At 58.4% G+C, this 18,532-nt stretch overlaps 1 protein-coding gene across 2 annotated transcripts in view; it reads right to left on the bottom strand.

Moving 5' to 3' along the window:
• The window catches only part of LHPP (phospholysine phosphohistidine inorganic pyrophosphate phosphatase), a 136,762-nt gene that overhangs the window by 67,734 nt on the left and 50,496 nt on the right, over window positions 1-18,532 (bottom strand). Inside the window, exons 6-7 of one of the 2 annotated variants that reach the window (XM_047762171.1) lie at window positions 16,285-16,376; window positions 16,102-16,190 (exon numbers count right to left, since the gene is read on the bottom strand). In XM_047762171.1, coding sequence (XP_047618127.1) covers window positions 16,115-16,190; window positions 16,285-16,376 — 168 coding nt within the window. In that variant the 3' untranslated portion in view covers window positions 16,102-16,114. Of the gene's footprint in view, window positions 1-16,101; window positions 16,191-16,284; window positions 16,377-18,532 lie in introns of those variants that run through there. The other variant, XM_047762170.1, reaches the window with a different exon arrangement.

Here is an 18,532-nt window from a genome sequence, read left to right as displayed (position 1 = left end):
CATCTCCAAACTCTGTCATTCAGAGGCTGCAGCACGTCCGGTCCTATGAACACACGTGGTAGGACATCGACGGGGCAGGTACTGTCCCAGAACTGCCACCCCACCCCATGTCCCTCTTCCCCGACACTCTGCATCTCATGGACTCCTCCTTGGCTGCCCCCAAGTCCCCAGGACACACACTCTGTGCCCAGCACTGGGCAGGGGACCCTCCAGGACACATGGTCTCCCCACAAACCGCTAAGCACACGAAGGTGCCCGCAAAGCTGGGCTGCCCTTCAGGTGCCCTCTGCGTGGTAGGAGCAGGCAGCCCGGGCAAGGGCAGGATGCATCTCCTTGCACTGGATGGGGTGGGCATGGGAAAGGAGCAGCCGCCCCTCCTCCCCACGCAGTAAGCCGGATAGAGCCAACTGGGCCCTATTTAAAGAAAAGTCCATTCTTCTTTTTCTTTTCTTTTCTTTTCGGCTGTGGCATGCAGAGGCTTTATGTGGGAACTCGGTTCCCAGATCAGGGACTGAATCTGGGCCTCAGTGGTGCAAGTGCCGAATCCTAACCACTAGGCCACCAGGGAACTCCCTACAGAAAAGTCAACTTTTCTAATCAAGCATCTATCCTCTCAGAGCAGCTGGCTCCATGGCAACAAGATCATGAACCCCAGGGGAGGCTGGGAGCCCATCTGGGAGAATGTGTTTTGGAAATCCAAGGGGGGGGCATCTCTGGGGGGGGGGGGGATGTTCAAAGTGGTGCCCTGACCACCCGGATTCGTGATCCCTGTGATTCTACGCAGGAGCACGGACCTGGCCAAGCTTGCCCTCAGGAGGCCGGGCATGGGCGGGTCCGGCCAGCAGCCTCGGGCCCCGTGTGCCGTGCACGTGCGGCTCACAGACATGTCTCCTGCAATCATGTTGTCATCGAGCTCCTGTACCAGAGGTGCTGAGGATACCGAGAGAATGTTCCAGAACGTCTCCATTTTACAGATGAGAACACTGAGGCTCAGAGCCAGGATTTGAGCCCTTGGTTCTTCTCCATCTTTGGAGGCCAAGTTCTCCACAGTAGCACCAGCCCAGGTGACACTCCTACATCACCAGGCTAGGCTTTCATGGGGGCAAAGGGACAACATCAACAGACACGCTGGCAACCGGAACAAAAACCCTGACCAGCCGGTGGCCCCGGACAAGCCTCTCCTCCAGAAAACAAGACTTTCTTTGCTTACCCGTGAGGCTTGGATGAGAACCATACACATGAAAACAGACTAGCAAACCAGAGGTCTTCTGGCCCCCCCCAATGCCCACGACCACTGTCATTCAGTTTAAAAGACCAGAGCGTCCACCAGGAGCAAGCGAAGCGTTGTGGGGACAACAAAATGGGCAAAGATCCCATCCTTCCACGCCACGAGCAGAGACACAGAGAGCAGGGAGACGGAGCTGCCAGCTAGGTGTGGGCTTTTCCTGCCTGGTGGGAAGGCAGCCCGTGTCCTGGTCGGTGGGACGGGGGAGGGGGGGAGTCCCACGCAGGGAGAGCCGTGGGCAGGTGGGGGAGGGGCACAGAGCAGCAGGGCCGGAGACTGGCTACATGCAGGGGGACCGAGTGATTAGGTAAATAGGGAATCGCGAAAGCAGGCTGCTGCCTGCTGGAGGACAAAGACACAAACCTGCAAAGGCACAGGCTCTGTGAGCCATGCGATGCGGGACTGGAATCGAGGTATCAGTGTAAACTCATGGTTTTCTGTGGGTAACAGAGTGGAATAAAGACACATATGGATGGGAGCTCCCTGGTGGCTCAGCAGGTTAAGGACCTAGTGTTGACACTGCTCTTCCTCAGGTCACTACTGTCGTATGGGTTTGATCCCTGCCCAGGAACTTCCACATGCCATGGATGCAGCCACAAAGAATGGATGGACGTGTGAATTACATGTGAACATACATGCACATTGCCTACCTCTGTCCATGGAGAGGGTCTGAGAGCAGGAACACCCAGAGGCAATACAAGAACCTCTAGGGCCCTGGTTTTCGATTCTAAATAGCACTTTCCACTCAAAGGAACTGGGGCTCCCTGGAGAAATGGCTGAGTCCGGGCTGAGGCAAAGACGGAACTTGGTGAGTTTGAAACACCTTCTGTGCCAGAAAGTAAGGAAGGGCTCAGGAATGGAGGAGGTGGGGAGGTGTCCCAAGGACACGAAGCCAGCTTGAAGAGGCTGCCAATGGCCACACGGGGGACCATTTGAGCATCAACAATTATGGATTGAATAGGAATCCATGAGTCCACCCCGGTATACACAAATAAGTGGGGGGAAGAAAATGCTCTTCCGTACAGCAGAACGCCGATAACAAATATAAGGAACGATGGAATTACTTGCAACGCTCCGGAAATTATCAACTCAAGGAGCAGCCACAGATGTTAAAACCAGTGGGTGAAAGGAGGGTGAAGGACAGGACTTACGGTCTCAAGAGTATCTCCCCACACACAGTCACTAACCACAAAGAGGAAAAAACCCATAACTTAAGTTTATGGCAGCCACCATCTCAATGAAACAATGTTACATCACCCCAATACTGGGGCAAATGGACACGGGACCCCCCTGAGAAGGTGCACTGAGACGCGCGCATGCAGCATCCTTCCTCAGACGTTCTGGCCCCAAATGCACATCAGGAGGAAGCATCAGACAAAAACGACCGTCCTACAGGATTAGTCTTCAAAACCTCAATGTCACAGTCAAGGCGAGACCTCGGAAGTGCCCTAGATCAGCGTCTAGAGATAGGACCTTGGAGCTACTGGCCCCCAGACTGAATCCCAGCAGAGGAGTTAAGGGAATAACTGGTGAGGCTGGATAGGATCTGGCTCTGGGAGGAGGACAAGAGGAATCTTTTCTGAAAATCTCAAAAACAGTTTGGAAATCAGCAGGCTATGAGACCTCTACGAAATGCTAGGTAATTCTCCCGGAGGTGAGCTGCGTTTGGGGAGGAACAGAAGCGGCCCTGGAGTGGGAGCCCACACGGACCCCAGCTTGACACAGGATCCCCTTGACCTTGAGACGCCCCCACTGCCAGCTCCCCACATAGAGCTGGGGGTCCCCTAAGGCCCTTCCAGGTGGGAAGCTCATGAGAATTCCAACATGGGGGAACCCCCCGCAAGACAGCAGGATTCATACCACCCGGGGAAGGGGTGTGGGGACAGGGACGGGAGGGGAGCTGGAGGGGCTGGAGGGCAGCCTGCTCAGTGGAGACTTGGTCTCCTGGGCGCACCCCTCCTGCACAGGAGCCAGATGGAAAAGGAAAAAGGCTGATGGGGTCCAGCTCTACCTGCCTGAAGGGCCGGGATCCCACTGCCAGGAAGGATTTGCTGCAGCTGCAGGAAACCCGGGGCCCAGCACCCTATCATCTGCACCCACCAGGGGTGGCAGAGGAGGGATGAGGCCCTGGGCTGGGGGTGGGGGAGGGGAGGCCAGAGAAGCCTGGTTCTCAGGGGCAGAAACCTCAGGGCAGAGAGGAGGGGAGGGTGCGTGGGCGCGGGCATGGGGGTGTGGGGATGTGTGAGCTGGTCTACGTGTGCAGGGAGGGGAGGGGCTGGCTGTGAGCGTGCAGGAGTGTGCTGCGTGAGCAACAGGGCAGCCGGTGTGCGCCCACTGCACCTGGGGCCTGGCGGCCAGGCGCCCTCTAGCGGCCTATCTAAAAGCGGCGAGAGGAAGGAGGAAAGATGAGCAACGGGCCCTGAAGGAGCTGGGAGGAGGCAGAGATGATGGACAGGAGATGGGACGGATAGGGACACGGAGGGGTGGGTCTGGAGGAGGAAACAAAGCCCAGTGCGGGCTCCCCTGGGACCCTCCTCAGGGCACAGCTGGCCCCAGAGGCCGAACCCCTGCCCACCCCGCTCTGGTCTTCACCAGGCCCCTCCTCTGCCAGTCAGAGGCGGCCTCCGGAGTGACAAGGGGCAGGTAGGCTTGGACTGGCCTCATAGGACACAGCGGGGCTGGCCTGGGCCTTGGGCAAGGAGAGCCCTGAGTCCGCCTTCTGACCCCCTCTGTCCAGGGAAGGCTGAACTCAGGCCCCTCTGCCCAGACACACCCTTACCCATCACCCCAGCCTGGGGTCGGCATCTGTGGGGCCAGACACAAGAGTCCTGGGCACCCATTCTGTGCTGGGCAGCTGGGACCCCCGCTCAGGGGTGGGTGTGTGTGTGTGTGCGCGCGCGCACTAGGGTGCCGGACCTGGGTTGTGAGGTCACAGACTGCTGCGTGGGGCCCAGAGGGGGCACTGATTTCAGTCACTAGGACCAGAGCCCATACCCTGGTCCTTTCTGCATGAAACACCCCGGAGGCGGCATGATGCCCGCAGCTGCACCCCTGCCCAGTTCGGGGAGGCAGAGGAGCCGGAGCGCCCGCTCACGGGCCAGGAGTGGAAGCTGCATTACAAGGAGGCCTGTGTCCAGTGACCCACCGACCTGGGTGTGAGCCGGGAGCCGGGCTGGGCCCCGAGATTAGCACCGTGTGCAGGCTCAGGGGTGTCGGGCATGTAGGCTGGTTTGTTTTTAAACTATTAATGTTGCACTTTCAGGAGGCCTTTCTTTTTAAGAATTCTGCAAGTTCACGAACCTATGGAGGGTGCAAACGTACTTTAAAAAATAACTCTTGGGGTTCCCGTCGTGGCGCAGTGGTTAACGAATCCGACTAGGAACCATGAGGTTGCGGGTTCGATCCCTGGCCTTGCTCAGTGGGTCAAGGTTCCGGCGTTGCCGTGAGCTGTGGTGTAGGTCACAGACGCGGCTCGGATCCTGCATTGCTATGGCTCTGGTGTAGGCTGGCGGCTGCAGCTCTGATTCGACCCCTAGCCCGGGAACCTCCATATGCCGCAGGAGTGGCCCAAGAAATGGCAAAAAGACAAAAAAAAAAAACAAAACTCTTGTTCTGATAAGAGTGTTACACGGTCCTCGAGGGGCAAAGATATATATAACCGACGCCTCTGTAACAAGTGGATACTTTCCTTCCTGTCTCTGCTGCTCACCTACCTGTGCACCTGCATCTGGACCTGGGGCTGTACCGACTGGGATCCAGCGCTGAGGCCAACAGCCCATGACCCAGAGGAGGAGGTCAGAGACTGAGAAGCCAGGCTTGAATGACAGGCCCAGCAGGAATAGCTGAGCACCAGGCTCCTGCCCGGTCTGGGCCAGTTTCCGCATCTGCAGATAGAAGGCGGCAACACTGGCAACAGGACTGTCCTGGGGACCAGAGGTACAGAAACGACCTGGCGTCCACAGGTGCCCGTTAAATGTCAGCAGACCCAGGACGGGGCTGAGGCTTTATTTAGCCCCGGCTTCTGGCGGCTGCTCTGCCATCTGCAGCCTCTGCTGCCAGCCTGCCCAGGTCATCTCTAGTGACGAGGACTCGCCCCTCTCTAGGCAGCCCGTTCTATTCTGGGACGGCTCTGACACACCTTCGTAGGCAGCTTCCTCTGAGGTTAAATGAGGTTCCTTCCAGCACTTTCCAGAGAACAGAGACAGCCAGAGGGGTGTGAGCTGAAGGCCCTTGCCGAGGTCTCCAGCTGCCCCTCAGGAAAGGGCGGCACGGGGGCCGGGGCTTGCACCTCATGTCACCCACGCATGTAAAGGAAGCAGGACACTGGGGCAGCCACCCCGCCTCCCAGCAGGCGTACACCAGAAAGAAGCCCACAAGGCCGACCAGCTGAGGAGACCCTCAGAGATTCTTTGGACCAACTCTGAGATAACACAGTGCTCCTGCGGCACTGCTCGCGAAAACATTAATTTACTAGCCCACTTGACTAAAAAGGCCGGAGGCTGGGACCAGCTGCAGGTAGAGCTATATCCAGGTGCTCAAACCACGTAACTGGAAGTCTCTCTTTCTCTCCGTCTCTAGGCTCTGCTTTCCTGCTGGTCCGCTTCGCCCTCAGACAGGCTTTCCCCCTGGGATGACAGAGAGGGCCACTGGTACTTCTCAGCTTAAAGTTCACTGGCCATTTTCCTAGGGGCTCTGGAAAATCCCAGGCCAGCTCACTGACCCGGCTCAGATCACATGCCCATCCCTATGGCCGGGAACTCCACCTGCTCCAGACCAGCCACGCCTGAGTTCCGCAGCGGAACATGCGGTCCTGGGGCGGGCTGGGCTGGAAGAGGTGACCCAAAGGAACGCAGGGACCACACCGAGGGCAGGCACATGCCCGCCAGCCCGTCCTATGCACCCTGCCCTTCGGAAGGCCACAAACCCCGTACCTTCTAGGGCTTATCACCCCCAAGAGTCTGGCCTCCTTGGGGGCGACATCAGCCCCACTGGGAATGAACGGGCTAAACGAGGACCAGACACTGAGGGGCTGAGACCCAGACCCACAGGTGAGGGGCAGAGGAGGCAGCAGGGCCTGGCCTCGACCCCCACCCCCGACCTGTGCCTGAGGCGGTCAGCTTGCTGCCCCAGAGACCACTGGGTCTGGCGGGCAGATGGCCTGAGCCTGATGGGGACCCCATGAGGGACAGGCTTTTCCTTCCGAGAGGGCAGCCAGGCCCCGAGGAGGAGCTGTGATGGCAGGGACATGGGCGGGGAGGCCGAGCCAGGGCCGCGGAAGGAAGTGAGTGAGGCAGGGGGCATGAAGGGCCACCCGCTCGGGGACCGGGTGCATAGAGACAAGCGAGCCGGTGGGAATGGGCTGCCGGGCCAGCTGGTGCTGGAAAGGGCCTTGAGGCTCGCTCTCTGGAAGGATCTGCTCGTGGGTTGGTCCGCTTGTCTCCTGCTGCCCTCTCTCCACTGGAAAGACCCGTCCTGGAGGGCAGGGACCCATCACTGTCCCTCATCCCCAGACAGTGCCTGGCACATACTAGGTGCTCAAGAAATACCTGGGGAGGAGGCGAGACAAAGAGGAGTTGGACTTGGGCCTCCTGCTGCTGGCAGTGGGACAGTGGGGGCACCCATGGTGAGCAGAGCGCCCCAGAGGCAGCGAGGCCAGTGGGGAGGCTCGGGGAGTCCAGAACAACAGGGTGGGGGGTATCCCATCAGCTGGTCAAGCAGGGCCTGGGGTGCTGTCCCCAGGCCATCCCCCTGGGGTGGGGGGGGCAAGCCTAACCCTCCCCTGAGCATCCACACAGCTGCCATTCCCCGCCCCCCCCCCCCACGCCCCCGCCAGACACAGGAGGTTTAGAGGTGAGCATCATGTCCAAGGTTACATGGCTGGCAAGGGGCAGAGCGACGGGACCTGACACCAGCTCCCGGAGGCTGGGCTCTCCCCCCGCCACTGTTCCCCTCCCCTGTCCCTGGGACTCTGGCCACCTGGACAGCATGCTCTCCCTGACTCTCTGCTGCCCTGTCTCAGCACAGGGAAGGCAGAGAGCCATCCCCTGACTCTGGGCTCAGGCGGGTCCGGTCACAGGGCACCAGCGTCCAGCCTGGGGATCTGGGGGAAGATGGGGGTGTGGCCTTGCTCCCGGCTGCCCCAACCCTGAAGACCGCGCTGGGGCCGGGAACTCAGCCTGGGCCTGCCCACAGCACAGAGGAACCGCAGCACAAAGAAAACCAAATAGGGCACAGCACGGTGGTTAGAGCTAGGAACTGCATCCAGCCGTGTCTGCAAGGAGAGGGATCGGGGGCCAGGAGTCAGAGATGCCGTCCACGGAGCAAAAGTGCTTGGTCTTCTCTGGGGTGTTGATAAACAGTAGCAACAATGAAAGCTCTGGGGAATGCCCCCCTACCCTCCGGGTCCCCAGACCCAGCTGCCTGGAGCCAATGGTACTGCAGCGAGAGGGTGTCTCCAGATCCCGGAGGGGCGTCCACAGCAGGCAGTCCTTGCGGGGCATCTAGAGAAGCCTGTGGCTAAGGCTGCGTCGGGGTTAGAGGCCACTCAGGGAGGGCGGCCAGGCTGATTCCTGCTGTGCCCTCAGTGTCCCCTTCCCTCTCTGGTCTGCTGCGGCCAGCAGGAGCTGCCCAGACCTGCCTGGTACCCCTCACCCCACACTGGAGGAGCAGAGAAGGCTTGGGTGTAGCCAACTCCAACTGCGGAGGCAGCAAAGATGCAACTTCTGGGGCTGCCACCTGTCACCTCCCCCAGCCAGGCCCTTGGGCGGGGTCAGGTGACTTCAGGGCCAGGCCCTGCTCAAATCACAGCCCATCCTCACGAGGCCCCTCTCCTCAGGCAGTGCTGAGTGTGGAGTGTGGTGGGGGCAACAAGGGGAGAGGGGCCTGTGAGGTCCTGAGAGCCCCATAGGGGCACCCCCTTCCTTGGGAGACCAGCGCCAGCTCGGAGCTCCAGCGGGCTTGGCTAACTGGGGTGCAGCAGGGTGTGAGAGGGCTCAGGATATAGGCCTTGGAGTCAGGCAGAGCTGGGTTCGAACCCCGACTCCCACACTGGTGGGCTGTGTGGCCTTTGGCAGGTGAATCGACCTCTCTGAGCTTCCATCGCCACATCTATAAGGTGGGGTGAGAGGGGCAGCCTCCAGGGAGTTGAGGTTTGGATGGGCTGAAGTAAGATGAATGGGAGCACCAGCCTGGGAGCACTAGTACCAGCTCTGGTGGGGAGATGCCCCCTGGAAGGCCCCGCCCTGTTCCTCCATCCACCTCACCAGCTCCTGGCAGAGAGGGCACCGTGACCCTGGCCCCCTTCACGGGTGTCACACAGGTGAGAAGAGCCAATGTGAGGGGCAGGCCCAGAGCACACACCTTCCAACGTTTGTTGAGGGACTGCTAGATGGTCGGGCTGGGCTCAATGGGACGGAGGCCCTACTAAGCCCTTCTCCACCCCGACCCACTACCCGGAGCTTTCGAGGACACCCTCCCCCACCAGGTTGCCTACAGGTTCCCAGGAGGCCAACCCTTTGGGGCAGGAGGCCACTAACAGGGACCTTAATTGGGGACCCTGGCCTTGGGGCCTCACTCTGCAGCCGCCTCCTGGCCTCCACCCGGGACCCCTGTCCTCAGCCCAGAGGCCCCGGCTCTCAGTGGGCTGCTTTCCCCGAGGCGGGCACAGAGCCCAGCGGAACTGTCTGCAGCTTGAAAACCTTTTCTCTTGCCCTGGGCACGAAGCAGCTGTGGTCAGGGACCACGAAGGATCATACAGGTCAAGTACCAGAAGGCGCTGCTGTTCCTAGTTCTGCTCCCAGTGACCAGCCAATCAGGGGGCAGGGGAAGCAGAGTGCAGAGAAGTGAACTCGACCAGAGCCAAGCAGCCGATGAGTGGGGATGCCACCCTGACCCGCCACTGACCCCACCACACAGGCCCCCTCCCTCTCCAGCACCCTCCCACCCAAGGCCCCTGGGGTCCCTCCTTAGTCCTCATAGGGCCTGGGGTCTTTGGAGACCAAGTGCTGGGTGCGGGCAGTGCCCCCGAGCCCCTAGGACTAGGAACTGGGAGGAACACAGGCCTCCCTCCCAGGACAGCCACGTGGTGACGAAGGCGGGAGCCAGCGGGGCTCACCCACCATGATGGGGCAGAAACTGGCACAGCTGATTTGGAAACGTCCGGCATTATCTGGGAAAGCCAACCCTGTGTGTCCCCCACAACCCAGCAACTCCACCTGCAAGCAGATCCCCCGCCCCGAGGGACTCGCGCCTGGTGCCAAGTGTGCCATGGTCCTGGCAGCGCTGTGGAGAAAGGCCACGCCAGGACCCCTGCCCAGTGGCTCCTCCACGGGAGGGGCAGGGAGAGGTATGTCCACATCACAGAGCACGGAGGACGCCCGGCCACCAGGACGAAGGAGCCACAGGTAGGCGACATATGCGGCGACTCCAGTTAAAGGTCAGCACAGGAAGAGTGGACTCTGCTGTCCAGGGAGCAGGCCCATGTGGGAGAACCACAAAGAAAACCAAGAGGCGACCGGGACCAGGGTGGCCTGGCTCCCTTCTGCAAGAACAGGGTCTCCTAGGGAGGTGACAACGTCTCAGAGCTGGTGCTGGGGTGCTGGCTTCATGATTCTACAAAACATATACTCTCATTTTAGTCACGTCACAGTTTTTTTACCTTTTTTTTTTTTAGGGCCATACCTGCGGCATATGGAGGTTCCCAGGCTACGCCAGAGCCACAGCAACACGGGATCCGAGCTGCATCTGCAACCTACACCATAGCTCACGGCAAGGTCGGATCCTTAACCCCCTGAGCGAGGCCAGGGATCGAACCTGCAACCTCATGGTACCTAGTCGGATTCGTTAACCACTGAGCCACAACGGGAACTCCACTTCCCAGTTTTTTTAAATGGCAAATTTTATGTTCTATCTATTTCACCACAATAAAGATTTGGGGGGAAATGTTTGTAATAAAATGGACAGAAAGGAGGTTAGTGGCCTCCCGGGGCCGGGAAGGACGAAGGGGTTCGGGACGATGGCTGAAGGTACAGCACGGTCGCGCTGGCTGTGCGAATCTGTGAATATTTGAAAAACTCGGCACGGTGTGGCACAGGAATGGTTTCTCTATAAAGTGGTTACTAAAAACACAAAAGGCAGCCTTCAGGCTCCAGCCCACATGTGCCCCTCCCCCCATGTGACCCCAGAGGAGCCGAGTGACCTCTCAAAGCCCAGGGGTGCTCGCTGATGTGCCACGGGCCATTTCCCGGAAGGTTTGTTCTTGTAGCTGGGACTGGAGCTGAGGGACCCAAGGGAGAGCCCCCACCCAGCATCAACCTGTGCCCCCAGCCGGCCCGGGCTGAATGCAGCCAGGCACTAGCTGGTGGTCTTGCCAAGTGTTCCTGTGCTTGGCCTACAGCCCCACCTGAAGCTCCTGGAGCCTCCTCCCCCGCCTGAGGCTTGGGGAGTGTTCATCCGGGAGGGCAGGGGGTGCTCTTGGGGCACACATGACGATGTGCCACGACGGGTCACGGGGACGGACGGCTCCTGACTCTTGGGTCTGCCGATCCGGCCACCACCCGCATCCCCGGACTCCAAGAATATCCAGTGACAACTGCAGCTGCTGAAAAACGAACGCCCAGTTCAACCTCTTCCCTCCAGTATCACCTCAAACACTAGAAGGAAAATCTGTTTCGCTCCCAAGAGAAAAATCAGAGCCTCCTCTTAAGGGAATGAAGTCAGTGGCTGCAACGTCCCAGGAGACATGGTCAAGGGAGCACTCTGGCAGTGCTGTCTCGGGAGGGCAGCTGAGTCGGGCTCTGGGAGGTTCTACTCTGGCCTCTGGCCCCACCCTCAAGTCCTCTGCCTCCCGCATCCTCCCGCCTTGTGTGAAGAGGCCGGGACCTCAGATCTGCTGGGAGGGACGTGCCCAAGGGCACCCCAGCCCCAGCCGAACTTCGGTGCAGGTGGAGACCCAGCCTCGGCCCAGGGACATCCAGAATCCGGGCCCAGGAGTCCAAAAGGGCAAACTGTGTCAAGAAGGTTCTGGGCTCATAAAACATCTTCCAGCCATGAGTACAAAACAAATAAGAGAACACCCAAAGCAGGCTTCGCGGGGCCGGTTTATTTACATAGCGTGACTGGTGCGGGCCTTTCAGGAGTGACCCCTGACCCTGCGCCTGAGAGCCAGGTGCCAGCCGTGCTGGGCAGTGTGGCAGGGGGAACAGAGTGACGGGGAAAGTGTTCAGGGTGTCCTTGCTCCACTTCCAGCGTGTCCCCGGGAGGCGGGGTGGGGTGGGAACACAAGGAGGTATGAAGGGCCAGGGAGGTGTGCTGACAGCTGCCGCCTCCACTGGGGACAGACAGGGCCTCCCGCTCCTGGGAAGAATGCCCCCTGCCTGAATTTGCCAGAAGCGGGGTACACAGGGCCAGGCCTCAGCCCCCACAGAAGATGGAGAGAAGAAGGGGGGTTAAGGTGCCTGGGGGTGGGAAGCATATACCCCCCACCTGGCACTCAGCCACGGAGCCCTGCCTATGCCCCGAAGCCAGGCTGGGAGCCGGACTGCCACGGCCTCTCAGAATTTTTTTTTTCTTTTTAGGGCCGCACCTGTAGCTTAAGGAAGTTCCCAGGCTAGGAGTGGAATCAGAGCTGCAGCTGCCGGCCTACACCACAGCCACAGCAACTCGGGATCCAAGTCTACGCCACGGCTCGTGGCAAAGCCGGATCCTTAACCCATTGAGCAAGGCCAGCGATGGAACCCACATCCTCATGGATCTTGGTTGGGTTTGTTTCCGCTGTGCCACGGCGGGAACTCCCCTGCCCCTAAGAATCTGGCCACAGGGGCTGGAAGTTCCCAGGAGGAAACAGTGGCAAAAGCATCCAGCTGGGGAAGGAGCAGCCAGGCTCCAGCCCAGCCTCTGGCAAACCCCGCCAGGTGGCCCCAGGCAAGGCTCCAGCCAACTCAGCTGGAAAGGCCTCTGGTCTGGGGGATGGGGGGTGGGGGCTGGGGGGAGCGAGCACTCTCTAGGTCTCCAGGACTTACTGGGACCAGGAAGACTGGCCATCAATGGTCACAGGGCTCCCGTGGAGCTGGGATGGGATTCCGAGGCACCTGGAGGAGCAGTGGCCTCCTGGCTTCAGGCTGGAAGGTCCTGCCAGCAGGCTCAGTGCGTCACACATGCCAGAAAGGGCAGGTGGGAGGAACGCCCCAAAGGCCTTCACCTGCCAGCCAGGTGAGAGCCACACCCTGGCTGGCCTGGACTTCCAAACAGAGCAAGGAATGAAAAGAAAGCTTTGTGTGGCTCTGTCCACAGCGGGCCTGCGGAGCCGGGCCGTGTCTGCAAGTGTCTGCCCGAGAGTCTCTCTGGCTCCAAAGGCCGGGGTTGCTGGAGGGGATCCAGCCCCTTCCTGCGAGGGGCCTGAGCCTTCCTGGTGGTCCTGGTGGGCAGGCCTGTGAAGCCCTCCTTCCCAAGCTCAGCCCCCGCCCCCCACCCAGGGACCTCTCCCTACTATGACACTTGACCTCTTCCTCTGTGGGCCCTTGTGCAATAAAAGCAGAAGGAAGTGAGGGGAATGGAGACACAGAAGGACACAGGGGGCCTCACAGCCATGGGCAAGTTCAAATCCCAACCCCAGCCATGCTGTGGCCTCAGACACACAATCTCGCATGTGTGTGTATGCGTGAGTACGTGCGCGTATGCTAGGAAATGCTGGCCTGAGGGGCCTCGTGCAGTGTTGGGGGGGAGGGCCCACATCATCCCCTCCTGCCTCCCACTCTTTCCAGGGCCAGAGACAGGCAGCTCCCAAGTTGAGACTGGCACTTGGCTCGGCCTCCCCGTCCCGCCCTTGGCCTCAAGCCAGTGGAGAAGCCACGTGGCCAGATGGGAATGCCAAGCTCCCTCACGGATCAGCTCCCTGCCACCTGTGCCCTGTGACAAGGCCAGCCTCCACCCACCTTGCTCCCCAACTCAGTCAAGGGTAGAGAGACCAAGGCCACCAACAGAGGACAGGGTACACAGGGCCTTCCAGTGCCCTGCTGACCCAGCAGGGGCCCTCGGCTCCTGCGAGGCCACTGGGAGCCACTCGGAGGAGAGACCCAGCAGGCGAGAGGCCACAGACCCTGCCCCTGCTCGGCTCGCGTCTGGTGCAGATACATGGGCCACGACGACCTTCAAACCCAAGGTCGCTGGCTCAGAAGGGGCCAGAGGGGTGGAGAGCTCCAGGGTCAGGCAGGGCAGCCCGAGAAAAAGGCGCTGGGTGCTGCCCGGGGGGCTGGAGGCAAGGACGCTGGCCTCCTCACACGGGTGCCAAAGTATCAAGGCCATTCACTGGCGCCAACCCAGCGACATCTGCAGAGAGCACCATGCAAAGTACCGAGAGTGCCATCTGCAGGGAGAAGGAGGTGGTGCAGGGGCCCCGCGGTCTGTCCACCAGAAATGCACTAAGCCCTGATGCCAGCGCAGAGGCAAGTGAGAACTTTCTAGGAGTCACATGAACAAAAAGAAGAAGCAGCAGGTGGAGTTAACAGAAGACATCAGGACGGCAACATGTTAACTGGTATAAAACATCACCGATGAGCTTCTCACGTTGTCTCCCACTTAGTCTTTGGATGCTGATGTGTACGAGCCCTTTTAGTCCACCTCGTCTTGGACCAGCCGTGTTTCAAGTGTGCCCCTGCCACCTGCAGCCCGTGGCTACCGCAGCAGACGGCACAGCTCTGGGGAGTGGCCAACGGCAGAGAGGGCATCTGCCTGTCTTGATGCGCACAGAGCCTGGCCTCCTGCCCCGCCTCGTGGCCTCCGGGCCTGGTGGCTCCATTGCACTGAGGCTCCTCCCCTCCCCCCCACCTGCCAACAAGGGCAGAGTTATATCCTCATAAGGAACAAATCGAAAGGTCTGAAATGTTAAGTACCTCCAAGAAAAGACATCCTACGGCCATCCTCGCCACTCAGGGCCAGGTGTGGCTGCCCCTGGAAGCCAGGTGACGTCGCCAACGGCACCAGCGTCACCTCACCTTTGCTGAGGGCTCACTGGGCGCCACGCAGTCAACAGCACTTACCTGCAGCATCTTCTTAGGAATTTACAGTTATGAAGAACAGGTGGGGTTAGTAGATGCAAACTATGACGTTCAGAATGGATAAGCAATGAGGTCCTCCTGTGCAGCACAGGGAACTCTATCTGGTCTCTTGGGATAGAACGTGATGGAAGATAATAAGAAAAAACTGTGTGTACACACACACACACACACACACACACATGCACACATCTGTATAACCGGGTCACTCTGCTGTACACCAGAATTTGACAGAACACTGTGAATCAACTACAATAAAAAATAAAATAAAATAAAATAATGAAGAACGGTCATGGCGAGATGCCACCAAACATGATCGTTCAGGAAAATGGCAGGTTGTGAAATATCATAACCTCGTTTTTGTAAAAGAAGAAACCAAAATATTAGCCATCTGCTACCTACACAGAAAAGGCAGTCTAGAAGGTTTTGGCCAACTGTCGATGGGGTTTCTCTCTCAGGGAGACGGGACGATGGGGACCTCGGCAAAGCACCAGGCCTGGTGGTGCGAGGTGGGGCACGGCCGCCCACACGCCCACCTGCCCATTGGTGGGCTTCCTGTGTGTGCGGACCTTCTTCAGGGACCCAGCGACGTGGGGGCACACTTGGGGCCCGGGGCAAGGTTAGGAGCTCCTCAGTTGACAGGCGTGTGGCTTAAGCCAGGCTCAAAGACGGGGCTGAGGCTGGATTTAATCAAGACAGACCCGTTATTTTCCCTAAGAAACCCGGAGAAGCCCATGCAAAACACCTCATGGTTCTCGCTCTGCCCTCCTCTGAGCCACACCTGGGCTCACGGGTCCAAGGCGCTCCCCGGGCCGGGCAGCACGTGCCACACAGCATCCACCACAGGGCACCAACACCACCGCTCAGCGACTTCCAGGGAAGTGGGACTGGGGACCTCGGGGCTCCAGGCTGGCCTCTGGGAAAGGACGTTTACGGGGTTTCAAGAGGGGTCTCCCTCACGCCCGTAGGCCTGACAAAGCCAAGGCAACCCTCTTTGAGGACCTGAGGAAGAAAGGAGTCCGTACTTCAGGTGTGCCAGGGGCGGCGAGGGGGCCTCTGCTCCCTGGGAGGTCCAGGAGGTGATGGAAGAGACTTCCTGGCCCCCGACCCCCTGCTCACCTTGTGTCCATGCACTGCCCCAAACCCAAAGGCCCCTTGGATCTCTCAGAGGAGACGAGCCTCAGAATGAGGGTCGGGCCCTCTAATCTGTTCCTCGGAGCCTGTTCAAGGCAGATCCCTCGGACCTGGTGTAATCCACCCACCCCCACGAGCAAACACCCCTGGTAATCACGTTTCAACCAAGTCTCTCCAGCATCCGCAAACGTACTTGCTCTGAATGGCTGCCATCAAAACCATCAAGAACAAGGCGAGACAACACTCTGGTGTCTGAGACGCTCTCAATGGCTGAGTGAGCCAGACCCTGACCCCACAGGGCACCTCCACATGCCGCAAGTGACCTGGGTGAGGCCAGGGTGACTTCAGACCCAGCAAAGCTGAACACACGGAGGTGGAGGTCCAGCCCTGTCGACTCCTGGTGAGAGACGCGTGCAGGGGAGGAAAAGGAGGGGGGAGGCGACCAGAGGGGCCCAGCGCCCAGGAGCTGGAACCTCCATGCACAGCGAAGCATCGGCTGCGTTGCCAGGAAAAGCGCGCGGTCTCCGTGGGCAGTGGGCTCCATGCCAGCCAGAGCCTTCAACTCGTCTCCGGCCCACGCCCTATTCCGATCCCAGTTTTGACACTCAGACCCCGTGTGGAAAGCTGCTCTACCTGCCACTCTCTGCTACAAAAGCATCCAGGCCAGTCCGTAGAGGAGAGTCACCAAAAAGTCATCAGATGCCCACACTTTCCCTTTTACTCTGGAGAAGGAAACCGAACGAGGAGAACCTGGTCACCCCCGGAGTCCCCGGAGGCGGGCGGGCAGATGGAGCCGGCCTCCCGGGGGGCACTCACCTGAACTTCCCCGTCCGCACCTGCAGCGCTCTGATGCCGCACCGCTGGGCACCGCCAACGTCGCCCACGATGTCGTCCCCGATCATGACGGCCTGTCGAGCAGCGAAAGGCACTCAGGAGTGGTGTCAGGGCAGTTTTAGTCCTGCGCGCCCTCATCTTTTTTTGACATAATAAGCCTCTCGATTTGATGTTTACAAGCACCAGTCATACAAATGAAACAAGGTAACACTGTTATCGTATTGATTAAAAGTCAGCCCACCTCGAATAATGTATCTCCCACTGCCCGCCATGGGCCGCAGCTCTGCACGGTGCATAATTGGACAGTTTAAAATCACTCGGCAGGTATGAAAGTGACAGGGGCCAAAGGACACACTGGGAGACTGCAGCCGTCTCACCTCTACCCAAACACACACTGGCTCTCGCCCTCAGCTAGATACCCTGCCACCGGATTATTTTGCTGACTGTAGGCTCTGTGAAAACAAAGTAAATTTCTGGCAAATCTCTGCAGCCCAGTTGAGGAGGTTTTGTCTTCAGTAGTAAAGATACTACCTATAAAAAGCAAAATAATATGCACACAAAAAGACATCACACACACACACACACACACAAAATGCTCACAGCCTGGGTATCATTTCAAAAAGCAGCCTCCCCAGAGTTTCTGTTGTGGCTTAGTGGTAACGAACTAGTATCCATGAGGATGCGGGTTCAATCCCTGGCTCCACTCAGTGCATTAAGGATCCGGTGTTGCCATGAGCTGTGGTGTAGGTCGCAGACGTGACTCGGGATCTGACGTTGCTATGACCGTGGCATAGGCCAGCAGCTATAGCTCCAATTCGACCCCTAGCCTGGGAATGTCTATATGCCGCAAGTGCAGCCCAGGAAAAGACAGGGGAAAAAAAAAAAAAAAAGCAACCTCCCCAACACAAAACAATGGAAAACCAGACAAACCAAATGGAGTATCAGTTGTCAAGATACTGAACACCAAGGAATAAAGGATGATTCCTGAGACACAGGAAACCAACCACCTGGGTCCTGCCAACGTTCCCAGCTAAGTGCCTGCAGAGTTTCCAGGACGTGAGCACAGGTTGGGGGAAGCCAGGTGGAGCCCAGCAGACTCCCTGAATTGAGGGGATGGAGCTAAGAGCAGGGAGACCAAGACAGCGTAGCTGAGAAGAGGGCTACCTGGAGAACAGAGGAGATCCACAGAGGGCCCCCCAAAGGATGTGGTGCTGGCTAGCCTGCTGATGAGCACAGGTGAGTGAGGAAACCACCCAAGGCCAGGGCACAACTCACATCAAAAAATTAAAACAGTGCCGGGACCTCACACAGGCATTGGGAACAGTGCCAGCCAGACTGGGAAAATCTCATCATTCACAGGACACTGGGTGGCATTCTCAGAAGCATCTTATCTCAGCAGTGAGGAATAATTAGCCTTAGCCTGAACTCTGCTCCAATGCTGCCTCCCACATCTTAAAAGCAAGATCTGGAAGGATCTGACTGTTTCCAAGCAATTTAACTGCATCCCAGAACAAAGCACAAAAATATTTATGGGCATATAAAAACATCCAGCACTGGAGTTCCTGTCACGGCACAGTGGAAACGAATCCAACTGGGAACCATGAGGTTGAGGGTTTGATCCCTGGCCTTGCTCTTCAGTGGGTTAAGGATCCGGCATTGCCCTGAGCTGTGCTGTAGGTCGCAGACGTGGCTTGGATCTGGCATTGCTGTGGCTGTGGCATAGGCTGGCAGCTACAGCTCTGATTAGACCCCTAGCCTGGGAACCTCCATATGCTGCGGGCGCGGCCCTAAAAAGACAAAAAGACACACACACACACACACACACAAAATATATATATATATATATATATATATATATATATAAAATATATATGTCCAGCACTCACAAAGGCAAAAAGCACAACAACTAGCATCCAATTAAAAAAAAAAAAAAAAGATCAGGAGTTCCCATCATGGCGCAGTGGTTAATGAATCTGACTAGAAACCATGAGGTTGCAGGTTCGATCCCTGCCCTTGCTCAGTGGGTTAACAATCCAGCGTTGCCGTGAGCTGTGGTGTAGGTTGCAGACGTGGCTCGGATCCCGTGTTGCTGCGGCTCTGGTGTAGGCCAGTGGCTACAGCTCCGATTCGACCCCTAGCCTGGGAACCTCCATACGCTGTGGGAGCAGCCCAAGAAATGGCAAAAAAAAAAAAAGATCAGGCAAGCAAAGATGACAAATACCACCTGCAA

The sequence above is a fragment of the Phacochoerus africanus genome, chromosome 15 (assembly GCF_016906955.1).
Source record: "Phacochoerus africanus isolate WHEZ1 chromosome 15, ROS_Pafr_v1, whole genome shotgun sequence".
NCBI classification, from domain to species: domain Eukaryota; kingdom Metazoa; phylum Chordata; class Mammalia; order Artiodactyla; family Suidae; genus Phacochoerus; species Phacochoerus africanus.
Note: the sequence above shows the minus strand (reverse complement) of the source record. Positions and strands in the feature narration are given on the sequence as shown.